Source organism: Diceros bicornis, chromosome X (assembly GCF_020826845.1).
Source record: "Diceros bicornis minor isolate mBicDic1 chromosome X, mDicBic1.mat.cur, whole genome shotgun sequence".
Classification (NCBI taxonomy): Eukaryota; Metazoa; Chordata; class Mammalia; order Perissodactyla; family Rhinocerotidae; genus Diceros; species Diceros bicornis.
In genome coordinates this window covers 63,520,826-63,546,100 of record NC_080781.1, presented here as the reverse complement: position 1 = coordinate 63,546,100, position 25,275 = coordinate 63,520,826, and the positions used below count along the sequence as shown (strand labels likewise).

At 41.6% G+C, this 25,275-nt stretch overlaps 1 protein-coding gene across 2 annotated transcripts; it reads right to left on the bottom strand.

Moving 5' to 3' along the window:
* Positions 1–569: 569 nt before the first annotated feature.
* Positions 570–24,757, bottom strand: IGBP1 (immunoglobulin binding protein 1). 2 transcript variants are annotated; one of them, XM_058536086.1, is made up of 7 exons: positions 24,685–24,757; positions 24,106–24,521; positions 23,418–23,711; positions 14,506–14,701; positions 12,834–12,913; positions 12,000–12,112; positions 813–1,057 (listed from the first exon to the last, which is right to left on the bottom strand). In XM_058536086.1, exons 2-7 carry the CDS (start codon positions 24,297–24,299, stop codon positions 912–914), a joined length of 1,023 nt encoding a protein of 340 aa, XP_058392069.1. In that variant the 5' UTR covers positions 24,300–24,521; positions 24,685–24,757; the 3' UTR covers positions 813–911. The 2 variants fall into 2 exon arrangements, with proteins under 2 accessions (XP_058392070.1, XP_058392069.1); XM_058536087.1 differs by lacking the exons at positions 12,000–12,112; positions 12,834–12,913; positions 24,685–24,757 and having other exon boundaries at positions 570–1,057; positions 24,106–24,638.
* Between the last annotated feature and the right edge of the window lie 518 nt (positions 24,758–25,275).

Sequence of the window (25,275 nt, the reverse complement as noted above, 5' to 3'; positions counted from 1 at the left end):
AGTCCCGAACCACTACTCCCAACACCCTCCTTGGTCTTTAGCTTGAAGATGGTATTGAAGGTGGTGGCTTCAGCCATTTGGGGGAGTTACTCAGTTTTCCTGGGTTTCTCCCATGTATACATGTCATTAAACTGTTTTATTTTCTCCTGTTATTCTGTCTCATGTCAACTTAATTCTTAGACCAGCCAGAAGGACCAAGAGGCTAGACATAGTTCTTCCTCCCCTACAATGTCTTATCTGTTTCTCTCATTTCTCCTGGCCAAGGCAAGGAAGACTAGGTAGATAGGATTGTTATGGTCCATTCATTTATAGCTATAATTCCTGAAAATAGTGCTGTGTAGCAGGAAAAGTCCTGGCTTTTGTGATCAGCCCTTGTAAAGCAGAGTGTTGGGTTATTTCACAGTGCCGGGGTAGGAAGGAGAAAGCAAGCTCCAGCTGGTCTGGGGAGCTCTGATGCTGGGAAATTCACTGCCCAGATCAAAGGGAGATGACTAAGATCTCTCCATAAACCCAGGGACCCACAGCTGACCCCCTCCCCCCACCCTTAAGAAAAGCAGCTGATACCAATATTTCTGCACAGGCTCATGTAATAGAAGGGACTTTTATTATTTTTTAGAGAGAATTCATACAGTCATTGATTATACAGAGCCATTTCTCAGTACTTTTCTTTCCACTTAAGAAAATGGAATACACCATGATGAGGATAATAATGCCAAAACAAGACTGCTGGCTCATCATCTAGGATACAAATACACACTTAATTGTTTGACACTTTATTGAACGCAAAGCATGATTAAGCGTCTTTGCTTTTGTTGTACACAGCTGAAGCAGGAACCCAGGGAGGGGAAGACCACACAGCTTTCCTTGGTGGGGAAGATGGTGCGCCCCCACAGTCCCATCTTGTGGGACGACTAACCCATGTTCTGTCGGTTGCCATAGCCCCTAGGATGGGTGTCCTTCCAGTCATCCCATTCCCGAGCTCTGTGGAGTGTTTGCTCATCATCTTCTTCCTCCTTTTGTTCCTGATCTTTCTGTTGCTGAGCTGCTCTCGTGAGCTCTGCCAAAGTGGAAAAATGAGAAAGCAGGGGTGAGAAGGTGAGGGAATGTCTGGGGCCTCAACTCCACTCTGAACACAACCACATATAGTGAGAACAAGGAATCTAGGAGCCCACCCTGGGGCCAGCAGAAGTGGCGAGTACTTATATTACTTAACAGATGACATGTTAAATAACAGTATGAAAGGACGCTGAGTAGTTTTCACAAGAAGGAAAAACATAAAAGTTGCCCCTCAGAATGAATTCTATTTTGGGAAAGAATTCTTGCTAAAATGGCCAACACCGCCTCCCCAAACAAAAAACAAAAAACCAACCAACCAACCAGCCAAACCCTAGCAAACCAAAAACACTCAAGTAAAAAATATTTATGATTTTATGATTTGTGATATGCCAAGGAGGTGGGACTGCAGGTGACTTTTTCTCCTCCATCCGTTTCCTTTATTACAGTTATACAATTTTCTGTGTAAAATTGGAAATCACGGGGCAGTGGAACCTACCAGAAAAGAATATCTCTGTTACTTTGCATGTGTTTGGAACACAGTCTGAGGTCCAAATGGCACTTGTTATGCAGTGTACACCCAAAAGGAATTAAACCAATTGCTTTATCTCTCTTTTGCATTCATTTTTTTTCCTTTGCAAGGTAAAGGAGCATTTCCCGGCTACCCTGAGTTTGCCCATGAGAAATATTTTCATTACTATGATGAAAAATGAAATATGTGGGGATCTGATCTCTTCTAACAACTTAGGAGTCTTGTGCTCTTTTGTTTTAACCCTTTAATTGTAAAATAAAAGATACTAAAAATCACACAAAAATATATATAACAAGTTTTTATAAGGCTATACCTTGATAGCCTCCACTTGGGTCAAGAAATAGATCTGTACCCATGTCAAAAGCCTCTCCAGGAGCATCTTCCAAATCACAACTGCCTTCTACCTCCAAAGGTAACCACTATACCACCTTTTATAGTAATAACTTCCTGGAGTTTATTATAGCTTTATTACCCAAATGTGCACCTCTAGACACTAGAGCTGTTCATTTGTACATTCAATTGTTGCTCAATGATTTTTAGTACAGAGTTCTGCAACCATCACCATAATCCAATTAAAAAAAAGATTTCTATCACCCCCAAAAGATCCCTTGTGCACATTTACAGTTAATCCCCATTCCTTCCCTGCCCCCAGCCCCTGACAATCACTAATCTACCTTCTGTCTCTATGGATTTGCCAATTCTGGAAATTTCATATAAACCGAATCAAGCAATATGTGGTCTTTTGTGTCTGACTTCTTTCATTTGGCACAATGTTTCTGAGGTTAGTCTTGCCCATTTAAAAATATTTTGATATCTTTTTAATCTACATGTTCCTCTTCCACCCCGTTCTGTCCTTACAAGTGATCTATTGAAGAAGCTGGGGTATTTGACCTGAGAGTTTCCCCAAATCTGGATTTTGCTGATTGCATAGTCATGATGTAGTCCAACATGTTCTGTATTTCTGCAGATTGGCAAGTGGATACAGAGGCTTAATCTGACTCAGGGGTGATCCCTTTGGCATGATTATAGGTGGTGCTGTGTTCTCTCATCAGGTGGCACATAATATCTGCGTCTCATGTGTGGTGATGCTAGCAGCTGTTTGTGTTCTATGCCTAGATTCACTCATTTTCCAGGGGTTTCAGAAAGGTAATATTCTTATCCTTACCATTCTTTTTTATTAACTGGAATGCTTTTATAAAGAGAAGCTTCCCCTCATCTACTACTATTTAGTCACCTGGGAAAAAAGACAAGATCAATACTTGATTCTTTCACTTTATTTACTACTTCTTAAGATAATAAATTGGTTCTTTATCATCCTCTGAAATTGAACAATTTTTGTTTTTAAATATAATTATGAACTCATGGATTTAAACATATTTGATGGGTTTCAACCAACCGCAATGATTTCTAAAAAATATTTAAATAAACTTTTTAATTTTACAACAGTTTCAGATTTACAGAAAAATTGAGAAGACAGTATAGAGTTCCTATACAGTGACGAGATTTTCACATATTGAGGTATATGGGGTAACTATTTGGGTTCAAAACTGGTTTGGCTTGAACTAAAAAGCCTGACTTATGGCCTATCAAACATACATTGTACATCTGCTTAACCATTCGAGTAAAGAATACACTCTCTTAAGACAAGAATGCATACTTCCCCTCCTACGCCCTATTGGTAACGCCCTACTGGTAACACCCAATGCCCCATTGGTAACCCCCCATTAGTCCCTTTCCTGACATCACGGTCACGTTGACCTGTTAATTTGCAATTGAATACCTCTTTGAAACTTTGATGAAAATGTATCCTGGGTGTGTTTAATGTATATTCTTTGTTCTAAAAGGATATAAGACTGGACTGTAAACCACGCCTCTCCAGAACGCTTTCCAAGGCCTTCCTGGGTTATAATCCTCACTCTGGCTCAAGTAAACTCACCTTATTTCTCTTATCTATAAAACGGTTATTGGTTATTTTGCATCGACAACATCTGTACCCAATCTCCCTGATTGTTAACATCTTACATTACTAGGGTTCTGTGTCACAACTAACGAACCAATACTGATATGTTATTAACAACGAAAGTCCATAGTTTATTCAGATTTCCTTAGGTTTTACCTAATGTCCTTTTTCGGTTCCAGGATCCCATCCAGAACACCACATTACATTTAGTCCTCTGTCTCCTTGGTCCCCTCTTGGCTGTTAAGAATTTCTCAGACTTCCCTTGTTTTTACTACCTTAATAGTTTTGAGGAGTACTTCTCAGGTATTTTGCAGAATGTCCCTCAATTTGGGGTTGCCTGATGCTTTCCTCATAATTAGACTGGAGTTATGGGTTTTGGAGGAGAATACTGCAGAGGTGAAGTGTCCTTCTCACCACATCAAATCACGGCTACACAGCATCCCCATGACTTATCGCCGCTGACGTTAACCGGAAACACCCGATTAAGGAAGGGTTTGTAGGGTTCCCAACTGTAAAGTCCCTCTTCTCCCTCCTTCCATGCTGCAGTCTTTGGCAGCAAGTCACTAAACACAGCCCACACCTAAGGGGTGAGGAGTTATGTTCCACCTCCTTGAGACAGGAGTATATACACAAATTATTTGGAATTTTTCTGTAGGGGAGATTTGTCTCTCCTCCCCCATTTATTTATTTAATCATTTATTTCTATCATTATAGCCTCATGGACATTTATTTTATTCCGTGTGTTATAATTCAATACTGTTATTCTCCTGCTCAAATTCTTCCAGTTTTGGCCAGGGAGAGTTCTTTCAGCTGGCCCTGTGTCCCACTAACATACCTCATTTTTTTTTGAGTACTTCTTTATTTTCTCCTACTACAAGATGTTTCAGGTACATTTTGTATATTCCCTGCCCCAGCTCTAGAATCAGCCATTTCTCTAAGGAACTCTGGTTCCTTTAATTGGAGAATGGTATTAGAAACCAAGATTTGGGCACTCAATGTGCTCATTGCTACTGGCCATTATCCTTTTTGAAGCCAAACTGTCTGGCCAGTGGAAACATCTTCAAATGGGCTTCTGAGTCTTTTTGATATGACCTTAGTAGTCTTTGAAAGCTTCTTCCCTATCTTTTGACAAGATGTTCCAAGCTCATCTTTTATATTTCCTGTCCTAGACTTGGAATTAGCTATTTCTCTAAGACATCTTGGTTTCTTTTAATGGGAATGGTATTTTAAGACCACAATCAGGATTACTAGGTATGCTCACTACTACTGGTCTGGTCATTGTTTCTGAGCCCTTTTAGTGGATAAAGCAAAGGGGTGTGTGTGTGTGTATTTACTTTTAAATAAAATTTCTCATGAGTTCATATTCAGGACTATAGGGTTGTTTTATTTCTAACTTAAACTCTTTTGAATTACATCTGTATTCTCCCACACTAAAAGTCTTAGTTATCAAAGACAGAGGATGATAGGATTCAAATATTTCATAATTACTCATTTGTATTATCTCACATTACACACAGCCTTGGAGTAACACTAATATTGTCACCAATATAATTACTGAAGACAGTTCCTTTTTAGCATATGCTTTCCCCATTTCTCCATTTTAGAAAATAGTGGTACTCTATCTACGTTATCTGAGCACTGAGCACATAAGCATTACATACTCTACTCTTTCCCTTTTAACTCTCACTTAGTCTTAGTCCTACAAGTAACTATATATTTAACACTTGCCACCAGTCCTTATGTCAATGTCTCTCATCATTTTGGTTGTCTGAAGCTCATTCTCTAGCAAATTCCTACGGAAGGGATCATGGGAACAATATTTCTTGAGCTCCTGCACGTTGATAAATGTCTATACCCTTCATACTTAAAAGTCAGTTTTACCAGATATAATGTCCTTGGCTCACATTTCTTCCCCTTGAGTATCTTAAATACGTTACTCCATTTTCTTCTGGCATAAAGTGTTGGTGTCAAAAAGTTTGAGGGTGATCTAATTTTCTTTCCTTTATAAATCACCTGTGTTTGCTGAAATGTCCAAAGCACTTTTTCCTTTTCTTTAAAGTCTAGTAATTTTATTATATTATCCATATGCCAGGTCTTTGCTATCTTTAATATTTGTCACTTTTTCTCGAATCCTGTTTAACTTTCTTTTTGATTTAAAACATTTTCCTTCTTTTACCTTAGTAAGGCATTTTCTGTTGTGTTCACTTATTCTTATTTTCTTCTGGTTTAGCCTTCATTTCTGAAATGATTCTTTCTTCTTATTTTCCCCAAGTTGTCACACATTTCTGAGTTTTTCTAATCTTGCTTTATATTGTTCTTCCATGTTTTACATAATTTTCTTAATGTCTTCTGATTAATTTTTAAACAGTACATTTTAGATTTGCTGTTTTTTGAGTGTCTCTTTCTGGAATGCTTTTGATTCTATCTTTTCTTTCCCTTATGATAATTTTGTGTGGGATTTGACTTTGATAATTTTCTGTTCATTTTTTTTACAGCTTTATTGAGATGTATTTCACATACCATAAAATGTACCCATTTAAAGTGTACAGTTCAGTGGGTTTTAGTATATTCAGAGTTGTGCAACCATCACCACAATCTGTTGTTCATTCTTATGTGTGATAAGTTTTCCTTAACTTTTAGAAAGAAGTATGGTTCAGGGTAGCTTTTCTAACTTCACAGAGGCTCCCTCTCTGCTCTTTTTATGTATGTGAAGGAAATAGAATGACTTGCTTGATTAGAGTTCTTGGTTCTGGTTCTCTCTCCCACTTTTATCTGGACCTTCTCTTTCCTTCTTCTTTATTGTCCCTGTTTTGCTCAACTGCAATTCTATTCTCAGCCAATTTCTCCTCAGTGTGGGACCCTGTCCCAGAAAGGGGATCTGGTGGGTCATTTTCAAGAGTTCATTAAGCATTTGACTACTCCATCCCTTTCAGACCTTCTGTCCACAGGTCCCATGTATTGACTCAGTGTTTATTGGAGGGTAAAAACTCTCCCGTTTCGTTTCAACTACTGTTCTTCAATTGAACTGCCATGCTTTTTATTGAACACCTGTTTGCTGTTTTGGAGTTCTCCCGTTTATCAGGTCTTTCAGATGGTCTGTCAACTCTTTTTGCTTTCTCCTACACAGATGCCAATCACTTGTCGATCTTGTGGCTATGACTGATTCGCCCTTCTAATTTGAAGGTTTATTCCATTTACATTTAAGATAATTACTGATATGGCTGGACTGGGATCTACCATCCTGCTATTGGTCTTCTGTTCATCTCATCTGTCTTTTGTTCCTCTGCTCGTTCTTTCTTGCCTCTTCCCTTTTTTTTTTGTGAGGAAGATCAGCCCTGAGCTAACATCCACGCCAATCCTCCTCTTTTTGCTGAGGAAGATTGGCCCTGGGCTAACAACTGTGTCCATCTTCCTCTACTTTATATGGGACGCCACCACAGTATGGCTTGACAAGCGGTGTGTCAGTGTGCGCCTGGGATCCGAACCCATGAACCACGGGCCGTCGAAGCGGAGCACGTGTACTTAACTGCTGCACCACCAGGCCGGCCCCTTGCCTTTTCCCTTTTAATTTCTCGATTGACTTTACAGCTTTGTCTCTATGTGTTATTTTTTTTAAATAGACTTTATTTTTTAGAGCAGTTTTAGGTTTACAGTAAAATTAAATGGAAAGTACTGTGTTCCCATATATCCCCTGCCCCCACACAGGCATAGCCTCCCCTGCTATCAACATCCTGCACCATGGTGGTACATTTGTTACAATCAATGAACCTACATTGACACATCATTATCACCCAAAGTCCACAGTTTACACTAAGCTTCACTCTTGGTGTTGTACATTCTATGGGCTTGGAAAAATGTATAATGACATGAATCCACCATTATAGTATTTTTTTTTTTAATAAATTTTTATTTATTTTCCCCCAAAGCCCCAGTAGATAGTTGTATGTCATAGCTGCACATCCTTCTAGTTGCTGTATGTGGGATGCGGCCTCAGCATGGCCGGAGAAGCGGTGCGTCGGTGCGCGCCCGGGATCTGAACCCGGGCCGCCAGCAGCGGAGCGCGTGCACTTAACCGCTAAGCCATGGGGCCGGCCCTACCATTATAGTATTATACGGAATAGTTTCACTACCCTAAAAATCTTCTGTGTTCCATCTATTCATCCCTCCTTCTCCTCCAACCCCTGGCAACCACCGATCCTTTTACTATCTTCATAGTTTCGCCTTTTCCAGAATGTCACATAGCTGGAATTGTACAGTATGCAACCTTTTCAGATTGGCTTCTTTCACTTAGTAATATGCATTTAAGGTTCCTCTATGTCTTTTTATGGCTTGATAGCTCATTTCTTTTTAGTAATGAATACTATTCCATTGTCCGGATATGCCACAGTTACTTATCCATTCACCTACTGAGGGAATCTTGGTTGCTTCCAAGTTTTGGCAATTATAAACAAAGCTGCTATAACCATTTGTCTGCAGGTTTTTGGGTGGACCTAAGTTTTCAACTCATTTGGGTAAATACCAAGGAGCATGACTGCTGAATTATATGGTAAGAGTATGTCTAGTTTTGTAAAAAACTGACAAACTGTCTTCCAAAGTGGCTGCACCATTCTGCATTCCCACCAGCAGTGAATGAGAGTCCCTGTTGCTCCACATCCATGGCAGCATTTGGTGGTGTCAGTGTTTTGGATTTTGGCCGTTCTAATAGGGGTGTAGCAGTATCATTGTTGTTTTAACTTGCAATTCCCTAATGACATATGATGTTGAGCATCTTTTCATATGCTTATTTGCCCTCTGTATATCTTCTTTGGTGAGGTGTCTGTTCAGGTCTTTTGCCCATTTTTTAACTGGGGTGTTTGTTTCCTTATTGTTGAGTGAGTTTTAAGAATTCTTTGTATATTTTGGATAACAGTCTTTTATCAGATGTGTCTTTTACAAATATTTTCTGCCAGTCTCTGGCTTGTCTTCTCATTCTCTTGATGCATTATTTTTTAAGTGGTTGCTCTAGGTAATACAATATTCATCCTTAACTTCTCAGTCTACCTAGAGTTAATATTGTACGATGTGGTAGGTAATCTCAAAGATGGAGCCCAATGATCCCAGCCTCCTGGTATTTATGCTCTTATATAGTCCCCTCCCACACTGCATCAGGGTTGATCTCTGTGACCAATAGAACATGGCAGAAGTCATGGTATGTCACTTCCAACAGTAGGTTATAAAAGATACTGAGGCTTCTATATTGCGTGTTCTCTCTCAGATCATTCATTCTGGGGAAAGGAAGTTCTCAAGCTGTGAGCATCTCTATGGAGAGACCCACATGGGGAGGCCTCCTGCCAACAGTCACGTGAATGAGCTGCAAGAGAATCCTCCAGCATCAGTCAAGCTTTCAGAAGACTGCAGCCCCACCTGACAGCTTGACTGCAACCTCAAGAGATACTAAGCCAGAACCACCCAGTTAAGTTGCTCCTAGATTTCTCACCCTCAGAATCTGTGTGAGACAACAAATGTTTATTATTTTAAGTTGGTAAGTTTTGGAGTAATTTATTACACAGCAATAGATAATATGCATCACTTCACATAAAACAGAAGAATCTCACAAAAACATAGTTCCATTTACCCCGTCCTTATTGCTATAGCTGTTCTATGTATTACATCTACATACATTATAAGCCTCACAGGACAATATTATAATTTTTGCTTTAAGAAGCTATATGTAGTTTTAAAAAGCTGAGAGGGGGAGACAGTCCTTTGTATTTACCCACATAATTACCACTTCTGCTGCTCTTCATTCCTTCTTGAATATCCAACTTTCCATCTGGCATCATTCCCTTCAGCCTGAAGAACTTCCCTCAGCATTTCTCATAATGCCAGTTTCCTGGTGAAGAATTCTTTTAGCTTGCATTTATCTGAAAATGTCTTAACTCTGCCTTCATTTCTATGGATATTTTCACTGGATATAAGATTCTAGGATGACAGGATTTTCCCCCAACACTTTAAAGATGTTGCTCCACTGTCTCTGGCTCCCACTGTTTGTAACGGGAAATCAGCAACAATTCATATCATTGTTCTTCTATATGTAATGTATACTTGATCTCTGGCTGCTTTCAGGATTTTCTCTTTTTCTTTGGTTTTCAGCAGTTTGATTACCATGTGCCTATGTGTGCTTTTCTTTGTATTTCAACTGTTTGAGGCTTGCTGAAATTTCTTAATCTGTAAATTTGTGTTTAACAGATTTGGGGAAAATTTCAGCCATTATTTCTTCAAATATTTTTTTCTGGCCCCTTCTCTCTCTTTCTCCTCCCCTACTGGTACTCCAATTGTACATATGCTAGACCTTGTTACATTGCTCCACAGATCACTGAAGCTCTGTTTACTTTTTTCCAATCTGTTTTATTTTTCTAATTGGCTAATTTGTATTGATCTATCTTCAAGTTACCCAGCACTTTCTTCTGTCATTGCCAATCTGCTATTAAGCTCATCCAATGATTTTTAAACTTCAGATATTGTATTTTTTAGTTCCAGAATTTGTGTATAATTTGTATTTCTCTGCTGAGATTTCCTATCTTTTCATTCATTACAAGCTAATTGTCCCCTCTGCCCTTGAGCACAGAAATAAGCTGCTTTAAAGTCCTTGTCTGCTAATTCCAACATCTGAGTCATCTTGGGGTTGGTCTCCCTTTTTGGCTTTTCCTCTTGCGTATAAGTTACATTTTCCTTTTTTTCTTTTCATATGTATAGTAGTTTAGGATTGAATCTCAGACTTTGTGAATGGTATGTTGTAGAGATTCTGAATTTTGTTTTGTTCCTCTAAAGAGTATTGATTTTTCATTTTAGCAGGCAGTTAATTTGTCTAGAACCAAAATTCCAAATTCTATCTCCTCTGCATTGGGCAGCAGCTAAATTCTCCATTCAGTTATTTGAGCTCTAGCTAGGGTACTTGGAGTCTATCCTGTGCATGCATAGCTTAGCAGTCAGCTAGAGACTGGGGCGGGGTTTATATAAAGAATTAGGGCTCCTCCTCTGTGGTTCTCTCCTTTCTGGGATATCTTCTCTCACTTTTCACTTGCTATAGTCACCCTGAACTCTGTTCTCTCATTCCTCAACCAATAAGACTGCAAGTTTCTTTTTTTTTTTATTAGTTTTATTTTAATTTAATTTAATTTAATTTTTTTTTTGAGGAAGATCAGCCCTGAGCTAACATCCATGCTAATCCTCCTCTTTTTTTTTTTGCTGAGGAAGACCGGCTCTGAGCTAACATCTATTGCCAACCCTCCTCCTTTTTTTTCCCCAAAGCCCCAGTAGATAGGTGTATGTCACAGTTGCACATCCTTCTAGTTGCTGTATGTGGGACGTGGCCTCAGCATGGCCAGAGAAGCGGTGTGTCGGTGCACGCCCGGGATCTGAACCTGGGCCGCCAGTGGTGGAGTGCGCGCACTTAAACGCTAAGCCACGGGGCGGGCCCAGACTGCAAGTTTCTATCCAAGTTTTACCTACCCTCACATCACAGCAGCTGCAGCCTGCCTACGGGTGAAAAGCTATAAAAAACAAGAAACTCTTTCAAGTGACCACTCTTCTTTTTTCTGTGCTATAGTGGAAACGGCACTGGAACTGGGAATTTGAAGGCCTAAACTAAAATCCTAGCCTGGCCACTTTGTAGCTATGTTAACTTTAGGTTAGTCAGTTCTCAGACTTCATTTCCTCATCTTAAAATGGGGATAAGAATGTCTGCTTCATGGGGTTGTTAAAGAGGATCAAATGAGATAATACATGAGATAAAGAAAGTGAGGCTCAGAGGGGCTAGATGATGTCCTATCTATTAAGTGGTAGGAGTAATGGGTTACCCCAGGTCTGTCCATACTTTTTCTGCTATACCATATTGCTTCCATCTTTCTAATATCAACCCTTTCCACCTTTCCCTTCCAAAGACACCTCCAAGTACTTACTACTATGATCTAATTACCAAGTTGGGCACCAAGAATAGAGGAAGTTAAAGTCCCCACCCTCAAGAAATTCCAAGTACTATTCCTTTCTAAGTGTTGACTTCCCTCTGGTCTACATCTGCTTTTGGTTGCTCTCCAGTGCCTTCAGGTAGTTGTTTTGTTATATTTTGTAAATTGTTATCTGTAGGAAGGGTTGCCCTGATACAACCTACTCTGCCATTACCAGAAGCAGAACTGCTATCCATGGATTTTTGGTTTTTCTATCTAGCTGCTCAGTCTGTTTTTATGCCATGATATTTGGAGAGATTCAAAAACTATGTTGCCACTGCCCCATCCTCCCAGAATCATCTGCTATTTATTTTAACAATAAATAAAATCAAATACTGCCTAGAATCTATTACTCAGAATCTTTGTCCAGATTACTTCTGCTCCTAAAGGGCAACAATACTTGGTCTGAATTTAATTGCTGGGATTAAGGAACCAGTACTATAACTACTTTCTTACTACCCCTTCATACCTGGTGTTGTCTTGGCTATTCCCTGATCTGGTAATGCTCCATATTTCTGATGCTGCTCATACCAGTCATTCACCGTCATAGTTGCCAGACTTGGATAACCAGCTCCAAATACTCTGCAAGAATCATATTGCATTTAGAAAACTAAACATAAATAGCACTATTAAAAAGCCTTTTTCTTTAGTGACAAAGCCTGTGTCTGTTTCATCCTTGCTCCCCTACCCAGCTATCTTCTGTGGAGTTGTGCAAACCCCTGTGAGGATATGTAAAAAGAAGCATCCAGGAAGGGGCATTAAAGTCAAGAGCTTTCATGAGAAGATAAATAGCCCAGGATCATCTCCCAAGAAGCAACTCCAGAGGCAAATGCCCCACAGAGCAGTGAAGGTACTGTGGAAGGGGTATTTAGAGTTGGTAGGTCTAAAAGGTACACAGAGGAAGGAGACTCTCCTGCGACCCTATGGAAAAGCATCTCAAGACCTCAGAATTAAAACCTAGATAGGCAAACATGTCCTTTTGAGAATTGTAGTCAAAGGCAATAATAATGGGAAACAATTTTAAAGTATACAATTCTCCATTAGATTCCTTTTTTCTTTCTCTTTATTTTTGGTTTTCTTTCGAGCCTATTTTTAAGCTCAAGTTTGTGAGAGAAATCTCTGATGAAGACAGACACAGAGAAAGTATTACAAGAGATTAACATCCCTTTGATGAAAGAACAGCCCCCACAGGTAAAGCCTTGACCTTTTAACAATGCCCATTCTGTCTGTTACTCATCCACTGCAACTGAACCATAAAGCCAGAGGGCCTGCAAAGGCAATCCACTTTTTAGTTACTACCTACTTGGCTTGGGCTACGTTCCGAGTGAGAATGAAGGGTTTCATTGGAGGCCTGTCCTGACGAGATGAGTGAGAAGTTGATGCCTAAAAAGGAAATTACTTATCAGAAGCACATGTGCCATTTTTCCCACCCCACTATACAGGCAGGCTTTTAAGTCTTCAGGTGCTTGAAAAGCCCTAGATTCAAAATTTACCCACTTCCTATTCATCAATCTCTAAGATATAGCAGCAGAATACTAATGGTGGAGGCTGCTTAGCTCTTCCTGAGGAGGCCTGAGTACCTTAGTGAAAAAGGAGGAAGAGAAAGCTCTCCCAGGAATCATCTCACAACAAGTAAAAAATTACCTCGCTTTAAAATACCCCCCTCCAAAGGAGATTCCAAAGCCTTCTTCCGTGTTCCATCTAAATCCCACGAGCTGAATTTGAAGCTCCTTTCCTCAGCCTGGTCTTCAGTGCTAAAGTTGAATTATTAAGACCCTTCTTCTAAAACCCCTTCCAGTGTAATTATGCTATTAATTGTCAAGAACCCTTGGGGTATTTTAGAAGCAGCTGTTCCTAAATGCAAGGCAGGGGAGAGTGGATTAGTAGTTTTCATATAGAAATATTTCAAGGAACCTTGGCTGTCCAGGGGCATACTAAAAGAAAGCATGGTCAAAGAAAAGGTTTTCACTTGGTTCTAGCTCCATCACTTCCAGAGCCAATCTCAATACCAAATAAGAGAGCATTAAAAAAAAAACCAACAAAGGAAGGGACAGGGGAGGACCCAGAAGAGTTTCAAAATGCTTGAAAACCACTCATCTAGATATGCTCAAGGGGCCTTATGGCCTTAGACTACTAATTGTTCATTCTTTGATCCTTTAACGTAAGGAACTAAGTTGATGCTACCCTGAGGCAAAAGCTCCTGGGCTAATTAGTATAAATCAAATTAGGAAGAGAATTCTCTGAGGTCTTAAATAAATGTTTGTGACTAGCTGATAAATTCAACTCAATTCATGTTGTATGCTGAACCAAAGATAAGTGGCAGCAGAGCCTAATATTTTGAAGCAGTAGCTCCGAAAGAGGGTGATGATCTTCAAAGACAGCCAAAGCTGTGTTAGACCAGGTTTTCTTTATCAGTATACCCGACATTTTGTGCATGGAGATGTCCTTGCTGTGTCTCATACTTGGGTGATCTAAAGATATGAGAGTGCAACATTGTGTAAGGTTAAATTCGGATTCTTCCCCCAACCTAAACATATTCCGTCTTTCGTTTTATCTTCTTTCTACCTTCTCTCTCTCTCTCCTCCAGTTCCACTTTTCTTCTCTGTTCCCATCCTATTCCTCTTCCCCTTTGTTTATTACAGTCAAGCACAGATTTTAAAGGCATACCTCCCTATGCATTCCTTCAGCAGTCATGACTTCCCACAACCAAAACCAATATTTACTTCAGAGAAGTCTCCCTCCCCCGTGGCATGTCACAAAATTACAAATGACTAGAAGTGTGTTACAGGTTAGAAAGCACTGGGGAGCACTACAAGCTAGAGAGAAAGCTACCCTAGTGAACCTTCAGCCTTCCTCCATTAATCATAATAAGAACAATGATTTTAAGGAGACTTAAAAGGATTTTAACACTCCTGTAGAACATTCAAATATCTGATAGTGGCTTTTTGAGCTGTACAGGCAGTAACCGGGCTTACCTCTTTTGAAGAGTCTTTTTCTTTCAGGATCTTTATCTCCTGATCAATGCTCTCAATCTCTTCTAAGCTGATACCAATCCACCTTCGAAGGTGAAGAAGGTAATATTCACGAACACGCTCATCATCTGCATGACCACTTTCCACAGCAGATTTCAGCGCAGACAACCTATGCTCCACCTCCTTCTTCTGCTTGTATCTGTTCCACAGAAAAGCATTACCCATGAACTTAAAAATAAAGAGGTATTCCTTCAAAAGAAGGCCACAATAAGATCTTACCTTGCAAATGACCAGGCAGTAAGTATGCCAATTTCCACTTGGGCAAAAATACAGATTCTACACCCTAGAACTTGCCACCAAGGCAGTTCTTTCAAGACTATAAAGCAAGGAAGGGATCAGCAGGGGCTGAGAAATACATTCTGAAGCCAGAAAAATACAGAAGTAACCTGATCTGAGCAACTCCTCCCATCATCTTTAGAGATGGGAGTGCCTTAGTCATTTCATTACATCAACCCTTATAGGTTGGGTGCTCAGTATCACACATTGTCCATTTAGGAATTACAGCTTCAAAGAATCAGAGAATCTTTTTTTTTTTTTGTGAGGAAGATCAGCCCTGAGCTAACATCCATGCTAATCCTCCTCTTTTTGCTGAGGAAGACCAGCTCTGAGCTAACATCTATTGCCAATCCTCCTTTTTTTTCCCCCAAAGCCCCAGTAGATAGTTGCATGTCATAGTTGCACATCCTTCTAGTTGCTGTATGTGGCACGCGGCCTCAGCATGGCCGGAGAAGCGGTGCGTCGGTGCGCGCCCGGGATTTGAACCCGGGCCGCCAACAGTGGAGCGCGCGCACTTAACCGCTAAGCCATGGGGCCGGCCCAGAATCAGAGAATCTTAAGGCTCATTTACTTGCCATTGATACAGGAATTCCTTGTGAAACAGCCTAAAAAATGGTCATCTCTTCTTTTCTTCTGGACAAAACCTTCCCAGCTCTTCTGAGTCATCCTAATATAAAGACTTATAACCACCCTGCTTGCCTTTTTCAGGATGCGTTCTAACGTCATCTATCATTCCTTTGAAAAATATTTACTGAGTACCTATTGTGTGACAGGAACTGTTCTCAGTGCTGGAGACACAGCAGTGTATACAAGAAAGCCCTTGCTCTCCTGAAGCTCTCATTCTAGTGGGAGAAGACACAAAAGAAATAGATGATGAGTCAGGTGGTGATAAGTGCCAGGAAGAAGCAAAAAGAAAGGTAAAGTGGATAGAGTGATGGTGCAAAAGTGTGCTATTACATACAAGGTGATCAGGAAGAGGTGACATTTGAGCAAAGACTTCAAGGAAATAAGGAAGCAAGCCATGCCACTATCTGGAAGAGTGTTCTAAGGGGAAAAAGCAAATACGAAGGTCCTGGGGTGGGAGAGTGCCTGGCCTGACATGTTTGAGAAATAGCAAGGAGGCCAGTGTGGCTGGCATGGAGTAAAGAATGATAGGAAATGAGGTCCAAGAGATAGCCAGAGCCATAATTTGTAGAACCCTGTAGGCCATAAGACCCAAAATATCAAATGCCATATTTTGAGTGAGATGGGAAAGCCACTGGAGGCTTTCAAATAGAATACATGACATGCATAGAGTGACATAAAAACTTTTTTTGTACGGGCCACTCTGGCTGCTGTGTGGAATGTAGACTGTGAGGGCTGGGAGGCAGAGGTGGAAGCCGGGAAATCAATTAAGAGGATATTGCCACAATTCAGGTAAGAGATAGTGACTTGAAATAGGTAGATGTGGATGTATTTAAAATATAAAACAGACAGGATTTGCTGATTTATTGGATATAAGGGCTTGAGGGAAAGAGAGGAGTCAAGGAAAAACTCCACGATTTCCAAGAGAAGTGTCTTGAAATCTCTATGTCTGGAACTCCACTCTAGACCTCCAGAATCAGACGTTCCTCTGCAGGAGTTCACCCAAACCTGAAGTTCTTAACCTGAGGTCCATGGACAGTTTGGAGTGGGGGTGTGGTCCTTGAAATTCCTGAAATTTTATACAGAATGCTACATGGATGCATTTTTTTTTTTTTGCCGGGGACAAGTTTTGTGGTTTTTATCAAATTCTCAACGAGGTCCATGACCCACAAAAAGTCAAGAACCACTGCTCTGGAAACATTCTTTATTATAAAAAAGTTTAGGCTCCTCTGCTCCTTTACCTAACAAGTGGGTACTTTATATAACGTTACAAATAACTGTCACAGTATCATCATAGGTAGCCTTCTGAGTAAAACACCACAAAGGTTAATTTCTAGTTCCTGAATGCTATTACAGATATCACTTGAGAACACATAATTCCAGTCCCACTCCTACCCCCATCCTCTTTCCTGGATGTACCTAAGTCAGGAAAAAAACATACTGGGGTCTTAGAAGGTATATAATCCAGGGTAAATTCTGGATTAGTCTATTGGTCCCTTGACTAAGATTCTTGCGCTTCCTTTCCCGTTCTCCGCATGCGTACAGTCTAATTGCACTCTCTGGTCTTTCCTTCTCTACTTCCGTACTCTTATGACTTTGCTCCTTGTCATCTTTAGGACTTCTAGCTCCTCAACTCCTGTTCTTTTAGGCCACTGTTTTAAAACCTTTTTGTCTTAGCAGAAGAACCTTTTCTTCTTATGAGAGCTTATTTGGAACTCCAATAAGTAATAAACAGATAAAATCCGCTTTGTTTAAATCGGAGGAGGGCTCCCAACATCCCCCTTACTCAGGCACTGCGATAGAATCTTAGGGCTCCAAGGAACAGATTAAAACCCACTGTCTTAGACTTTCATCACTGTTCTAGATTGCCGACGGTGAGCCATTATGTGGAAACACTCCCTCTCATCCTATCATCCCTGATGCCTGTCACCCTGCTCACTCTAGGCAACTTTCACCATTCCCTTTTTCTGTTCCCAAACTGCTGAAGAGAACTAACGAAGTACAAATTTGTGTCAAATGAGTCACCTACAAATTCGTTTGATCAAACTTCGGCTGAGCCATCACTCTTGCTCAGCTATCCTTTTGTTCATCTCTTGTGGATTCCATGCCACCACCATGCTCACCAGATAGCCAGCCAATGTAGAATTCAATTTCCTTCTTTACCTTAAAATCTCTGTAGCTTCACTTTTCCTTCTTTCCTCTTGTCTGGAAGGAGCTAGTGCTGTCTTTCCCAAGGTAATGTCTTGACCATTCCACTTTTGCTACCAATCCTGTCCCCACCCACATTCTTCCAGGCCTCACTCTATCAATCATCCTCCCTGTCATCAGCAATTACAATTTTTCACTCTACTGGTGCCTTTCTCCTATCCTAGAAACACCTTCCCTCAATCCATGTTCCATCTTTTCAAATAACCACTATTTTCTCTTCTATGCTATAGTGGAAACAGCACCAGAACTGGGAATTTGAAGACCTGACTTTAAATTCTATCCTGGCCACTTACTAGCCATGTAACTTTGGACAAGTCAATTCTCAGAGCTCATTTCCTTTTCTCTAAAATGGGGATAATAATATCTGCTTCATGGGGTTGTTAAGAGGATCAAATGGAACAATACACATGAAAGTGCTTTGTAAGCAGCTAACAAATATTGTTAGCTGATGAGAAAGTTGAGGCTAGGAGGGGTTAGATGATGCCCCATTTATTAAGTGGTAGAATTGTATTGGTCACTCCAGGTCTGTCTGACTCCCAAGTCCAGGTTTTTTCTGCTACATCATATTGCTTCCATCTTTCTGATGACTACTCTATCTGCCCCTCCCAAAGATACCTCAAGTACCTACTATGATCCAATTACTAGGTTGGGCACCAAGGATACAATGATACAATTAGGATACTAAGTATGCAATTAGTCAAGGTCTCTAACCTTTAGGAGTTCCACGTCTAGAGAATGACAGAAAGTTACATCTGAAAAGTAACATAATCTAAGTGCTATAGTACCTGGGAGGGGAGATGGGTAGGGAGAAGCTTCAAAGAGGACATGACATTTGCTCTCTCTCTTCTCCAGTCTTCTATAAGTACTTCTATCTGTACCTTCTTGAGTCTCTTACCTTGAATTGCTCTCTCCTTCCCCTTCCTTGTCCCTTAACTTACCCCAATGTTTTTTCCTTGGCTTTTTTCTCTCTTGGCAAACTATCCACACCCACCAAAGCTCCTAAATTTTAAGCACTAGCCACAAAACAGTTTCATAAGTTTTACTTACACATTTCCATCTATCTACAGACATGGCTGTCCAGTTGTCACTTTAGGACCTTAATTCAGTAAATCTGAAACTAGACTCATTACTTACCCAGCTTCTACTTCTCTATTTCCGTCGAAAGAATAGAGGTGCAGTTAATCAACCAGACTTACACTTACTCCTCAAAAATGGGAATTAGAGAAGATACATGAAGAAACAGGTTTTGAGAAAGAGAGGATGTACCATTTAGGTATTTTATGTAGGATGGCCTCAGTATGTAAAGTCGTGGGAGTGGGGACTTACCGAAAGTAAATAAGGATCTGAACAATTTGTTTTCTAGTCATATACATGCTTCTCGCAAAAGTAATACCTCTGATAGCTATAACTTCATTTTTATCACTTCTTCCCAGCTGAAGCACTATTATAAGATGTTAACTTGTCTTTGTGCCTCTCTCTTCCCTGTCAATATTCCATACACATCACTTCCTTATGCAGACCTCTGACCACACTACTCTTAGCTTCTGCCAAACCAGACTATTCTCCATTTCCTGTACATACCTCAAACTACCTTGCCTTGGGCTTTTGCTCATATTGTTCCTCCGGCTTGTCAACAATATTTCTTGAGCACCTTCTACATGTCAGGCCCTGTGCTAGGCATATCACAGTGAACAAGAGAGAAATGGCTCCTGCCCTCATGGAGTATATAGTCTAGTAGGGAAGAAAGAAAAAGCCCAGAAAGACAGATAAATGAAGAGTATTTCACGCAAAGAGAACATGTACAAAGACTCTGTAGAAGGAAGGGGCTGGGTCTATTCAAAGAACTGAAAGGAGGCCATTGTGGCTAGAGTCTAGTGAAAAAGGGGACTATGATACAGGATGAGATTGAAGAGGCAGGCGCCAGATCCTGCAGGGCCTTGTAGTTAGTGGTTTGGCTATTTCAGCTGAGAGATGCTGGTGGCCTAGACTAAGGTTTGATAGTAAAGACAGAGAGAAACAGAAGGACTTAAGATACATTTTGTAGCCAGAATTGACAGGCCTTGCTGATGGACTGGATGTGGAGATTCAGAATGCAGGAACTGAAGCTAACTCCTAGGTTTCTGGCTTAAACACCTGGGTGAATGGTGGTGCACTTACTGAGATGGTGAAGACTTGGGTGTGGGGGCAGAACTGGTGAGCTAAAAAGCCAAGGGTTCAATTTAGGGCATGTTAAGTTTGAGACATCTGTGAAACATCCACGTAGGGTGTTGAAGTATGAGTCTGAAGGTCAGGAGAGGTCTGGGCTGGTAATATAAATGTGGGAGCCATTAGCAAAAAGATAATGTTGATATCTCATCTGTCAGGCATTTAAAAAAAATGTTCAAAGATCAAGCTTTCTATCCAAAGAAATGCAGATCAAAACAATAAGATACCCTTTTCTGTTTGCTCAATTGGATTTTCTAAGTGTTAACTTCCAAGACCAGTGCAGCAGGACATACTCTGAAACTTTGTTGTTGTGGAAAGCAATATTGTTACCAACAAGTCTTAAAATATTCAAACCCTTTGATCTAGTCACCAGTACCTCTAGAAATCTATCCTAAGGAAACAGTGACAGATGCAGTTAAAGATGTTTGTTCACAACATTACTTAGCACAGCAAAAACAAACAAAAACAACCCAGAAATAGTCTAAGTATTTGACAATAAAAGATTAGTTTCAATAATTACGGTACAACAATAGGATGGAATATCATGTAACCATCAAATATCACGGTTTCAAGACATGGGGAAATGCTCACAATATAATGTGAGGTTAAAAAAAATGAAAAACTATTTACAGTATTATTCCAAATTTATTAACTAAATTAACTATATATCTGGAAGGAAATACATCAGGAAGTTAACATAGATCATCTCTGAGTGCTAGGATTAAGGCTTATTTTTAATTTAAAAAATATTCTTGTTTTTCCAACTTTCTACAATGAGTATTACTTTTACATTCAGGAAAATCTGTAATTTCTATTTTCAACCATCCTTCAAGGCTCATCTCAAACGCCATTACGTTCTGAAATCTTTTCCTCATCCCTCCAACCAGATATGATCACTCCCTGGTCTTTCTCCACAACACCGTTTGTATCTCTATGGCATTTACAGTCTTTTTTTTTTTTTTTTGGTATATTATAATTATTTGGATACCAAACTCACTGTTATAACAGGTAGTTTAATGCCAATGGGCTGCCACCACCTTCTTACAAAGGACATGATGTGGAATTCCACTTCATATCAGTCTATCCCATTTCACCAAAAATCATTCACTATCACTCACTAGCCCCTAACCATACTTTATTATTCTTTATGGCCCTCACCACCTGAAATTACATTATTATGTAGTAGCTTATTGTTTGTCTCCTCCACCAAAATAAAAGCTCCATGAGGGCATGGACTTTGTCTAGTTCTCCATTACCTAGAACAGTTCCTGGCACACAAGAAATGCTCAACAAATATTTGTTAAATGAATGAATCAATATTCAGCTCTCTAGACCAGGCCTCTCCTGAGCTTCATGCTACCAGACACCTCTACTTGGATGTTTCCTAGGCACCTTAAATGCAACATGTCTCAATACCGAATTCATACTCTCCCTGATTCATTCTTCCTCCTCTATTTCCCATCTTAATGAGTTCCACAGCAATCCACCTAAGTCAGAAACATGACATCTTCCTTGCTGCTTCCTTCTACCCCACCTCCCATGACCAAGTGATCACCAGGTTTTCTGCAGATTCAACCCTCCTAAATAAATATATCCCTCCTATCCCTTCTGCCATTGCCTTAGTGAGGCCTCACCACCTCTGTGACCTAACTGGATCTAATCTTCGCTCTCACATTGCTTCCTAACTGCTGCCAGAGTATGCCAGTTAAAATGCAAATATGACCATGCTACTCTCCAAAAAAAAAAAAAAAAAAACTCCAGTGGATCCCAATCACCAACCAAAATTTAAGCTCTTTAGCATGGCCTAATAGTAGGTAACACAGAATATTTACTATGTTCCAGATACTGTACTAGCTGTTTTATGTACTTTATCTTATTTGCTTCTTAACCCTATGAGATAGGTACCATTATTACTTAGAATTCACACATGAGGAAACCTGAGGCTCAGATAGGTTAAATAAGTTACCCCAAGTCCAGTGGCTTATAAGAAACCTGGGTCTCAAACCCAGGTCTGACTCTACAACCTGTACTCAGCTACAAAGTTATAACAATAGCTGACTTTGAGTGCTTACTGCACCAGACACTGTGCTAAGTGCTTTTTATGTATTTCTCTTTTAATCTTCATAACTACTTTAAGACGAAGGGCCTGTTATTATCCACTTTTAAAGCTGGGGAAATTAAAGCACTGAAATTAAGCAACTTAGCCAAAGTCAGAGTGATAAAATGGTGGAACTGGGATTCAAACCCCTTCCCAAGTTCTTAGCAACCAAGTTGTCCCTGCACTTTCCTCACACCCCAAGCTCTCCTTGCTCTGGTCCCTACAACATTCTTCAGCATCTTTCCTTCCCCCTCTCCACCACCTCCTTTGTGTTCTAGCATCACCTAATTGCTTACAGTTATTCCCCACCCACACATCCCCACCCCAGCACTGTGTTCTTTAATGCCCCTGTAGCTTTGCTAATGCCCTCCTTTCCTTTTCCTCTAGATAATATCCCTATTTATCCTTAAACAACTCATCACAGAAGTCACCTCTTCCAGGGAGCCTCTCCTCTCTCCTGCTCCCTCTTTGGTCTGGTGCCCCTCCTGTCTGTTCTCACAGTACCTTGTGCGTCTCTCTATCACATCATTTTATACTGATACCATCTCTATGCCTCTTTCCCTCACCAGACTGTATGCTCCTCCAAGGCAGAGACCACCCATAACTCATACAAACACCTATAATCAGTTTGTATCCCCAGTGCCTAGCATACTTCCTAGACACTGTGAACACTCATTAAATGTTTTTTTAAAAACTAAACTAAGGGGCCGGCCCGGTGGCATAGCAGTTAGGTGCGGGTGCTCCGCTGCTGGTGGCCTGGGTTCGGATCCCAGGCGCGCACTGGGGCACCACTTGTCAGGCCATGCTGTGACGGCGTCCCATAGAAAGTGGAGGAAGATAGGCACAGATGTTGGCCCGGGGCAGGTCTTCCTCAGCAGGGAGAGGAAGATTGGCATGGATGTTAGCTCAGGGCTGATCTTCCTCACTAAATAAATAAATAAATAAATGAATAAATAAATAAATAAATAAAAACTAAGAGGATAAGCAACTTGTTCAAGGTCACACAATGAAGCTGTGCCAGGGCTAAGATTAGTTCAGGATGTTACACACCTGATCCAGAACTGTTACAACAGAACTTCTCAATCAGTGGACCATAAATGGACTATAGCTACAAGATATTGGGCCCTTCAGAGATATTTACCCACTGTACCATATGAATATTGCAATGCTGTGAAGTGGGAAAAATTGGGAAGCACTATGCTAAACTACATTGCTGCTGTTGGCAACCATAAGGTAGTAGGGGTCTGATGGTTAGGTATGACCATCTCAACAAAGGCAGAGGCTTCTTGAAAAACTCAGGAGTTTGCTCTCACCAGGGCCTATGCTCACTAAGAACCAAAAGAGTGACATACACCATTGTTTCCCCCCCTAAAAAAAACATGCACCCGCCCCCCACCAATAGCACTGCCACTGGGCAGTCCTCAAATTATAGCTATTGACCCACCTCTCTATTTTAGCCTGTCTTTGAGATGCCATAGCAATGAGGCTAGGATAGGCCATGGAGGAACTAGCAGTGTTATTTTCAGCTGGGTTGTTCTTGGTTTTGGGCAGCTCAAACTCTGCCACATGGTGGTATTGGCACTGAGTTAAGTAGTTTAAGAAGTGTTCTCGAGCCCACTGCAAATGATCTAGACGCTTGCTGGGGTTGACTTGTTTCATGGTGAGCGCTCCTTGAAATGCTGGCACCATCAGGTACTTCAGGTCGGTGGAAGCAATCTCTTCCAAATCTTCATTGCGGCTGGAAAGAGCAAAGAGGAGGCTTTGAAGCCTGGTTGGGCATTCAAACTGTGGCCCTTGCTTCCTGGGGGAGGGGGGGGGAGGGGAGGGGAGGGGAGGGAGGGCTGGGGGGGAAGGGGGCAAAGGGAGGAGGCCAGGGCAACAGCGGCCGGTTTTCTTCAATGCAAGTGGCTGAGTGCTCACACCCAGTGCCTATGCAAACAGCTGACACTAGGGAGCAGAGTCGTGGGATTATCAGTTATCTCGGAATGTAAACAATGTACACAAGATCGCAAGGGGAGGTAGGAATGGAAGGTTCCTAGTCTTAAAGGTCTCCTCCTCCCAGGCTCAATGGCTCCATCCTTGGTAACCATTATTACCTCCGTTCTCAGTTGTTATTACCCTCTCCCCCATACCTGAATAAGTCGAGCTGCGCTAACATTTCGGCAGCCTTCTTCAGGAGGTCTAGTCCCTTGAACACCTTATCTTGGATCATCCGGGAACCGGTGGGTTCAGTCGCTACTTCCACTTCTTCCAGAAGCTGCTTGCTGGTTTCGAACAGCTCGGGCAGCCGTGGCAGCAGTAACTCGTCTTCAGCTGCTGCCATCATGGGGGAGGGAGGAACCCGGAAGACCTCACTTCCGGGGGCAAAGGCAACTTTGGGAAAGAAGAACTCGGCGAGAACAAACGAAACCGGAAGGGGCGCCGCATTGGTCCAGTTGCTCCATTGTTACCAAAACGTCAAAGAACTTCCGGAAGCAGCAGTTGGCCGCCCGGGCAACTGTTTCCATAGACTCATTTTACCAGGCTGCCTCTTACAAGCGGTGGGCATCTGTGAAAAACAAACACACAAGCAAAACCCGAGACGCTATTTCCCGGTTTGCTCCTCGTGGCCGACACCGGGTTGGGAAGTTCCGTGGGCTCTGAGCCGGGGACACGAGCTGCATTCAGAGCGAGGGCGGGCGCGCTTCGGGAGGCGGCAGGCGCCAACTTACCTCGGGAGGAGCGCCCTGGGTGGGGGCCCGGGGCCGCCGCGGGCTCCAGCCGCCGCGCCGCGCTGCTCCCTCGCTCCGCAGCTCCGGGCGCGCCAGCGCGAAGTGCCAGTAGCGCCCCCCTCCGGCTTCCGTCCCTCCACCAGCTACAGCTCTGGGCTCCTCCCAGCCAACCCTCGCCCGCCCTCTGCCCCCCGACGTCGCCCGTCCTACACCCCCGCACGTCCTCTCGGCCTGCGGCCCTGTATAACCCCTAACCGGGTAACCTGCAACTCCAGTCACCCCACCCCACAGCTGGCTTCCTTTCAAAAGTTACTTCCTCTGTGACCCCTTCTTTGACCCCCTCTGCCCCCGCCAAGTTGCAGAAAATTTTCATTTTCTGTGTATCTCTATCAGAGCATCTACTACATTGTATTACAGCTAGTGATTTACAAATCTAATTCCCTTACCAGAATGCGTCTGACTAATTTTTGCACCTCTCTGGCTAGCCCAGTGCCTGGCACTTATTAAGTGCTCAGTGTCATCAAATGAACAGAAAAATAAGTGATGGGTTTGGAAAGCAGCCCAATTATGCAGAACTGCGCTGTTCAATAT

Coding starts and splice junctions, on each gene's coding strand:
- IGBP1 (XM_058536086.1), bottom strand. CDS start 24,299: ATGATGGCAGCAGCTGAAGACGAGTTACTGCTGCCACGGCTGCCCGAG. Junction 12,914..14,505: donor AAAAAGACTCTTCAAAAGAG/GTAAGCCCGGTT, acceptor TTTCCTTTTTAG/GCATCAACTTCTCACTCATC. Junction 1,058..11,999: donor AATAGCCAAGACAACACCAG/GTATGAAGGGGT, acceptor CCACTTTGGCAG/AGCTCACGAGAGCAGCTCAG.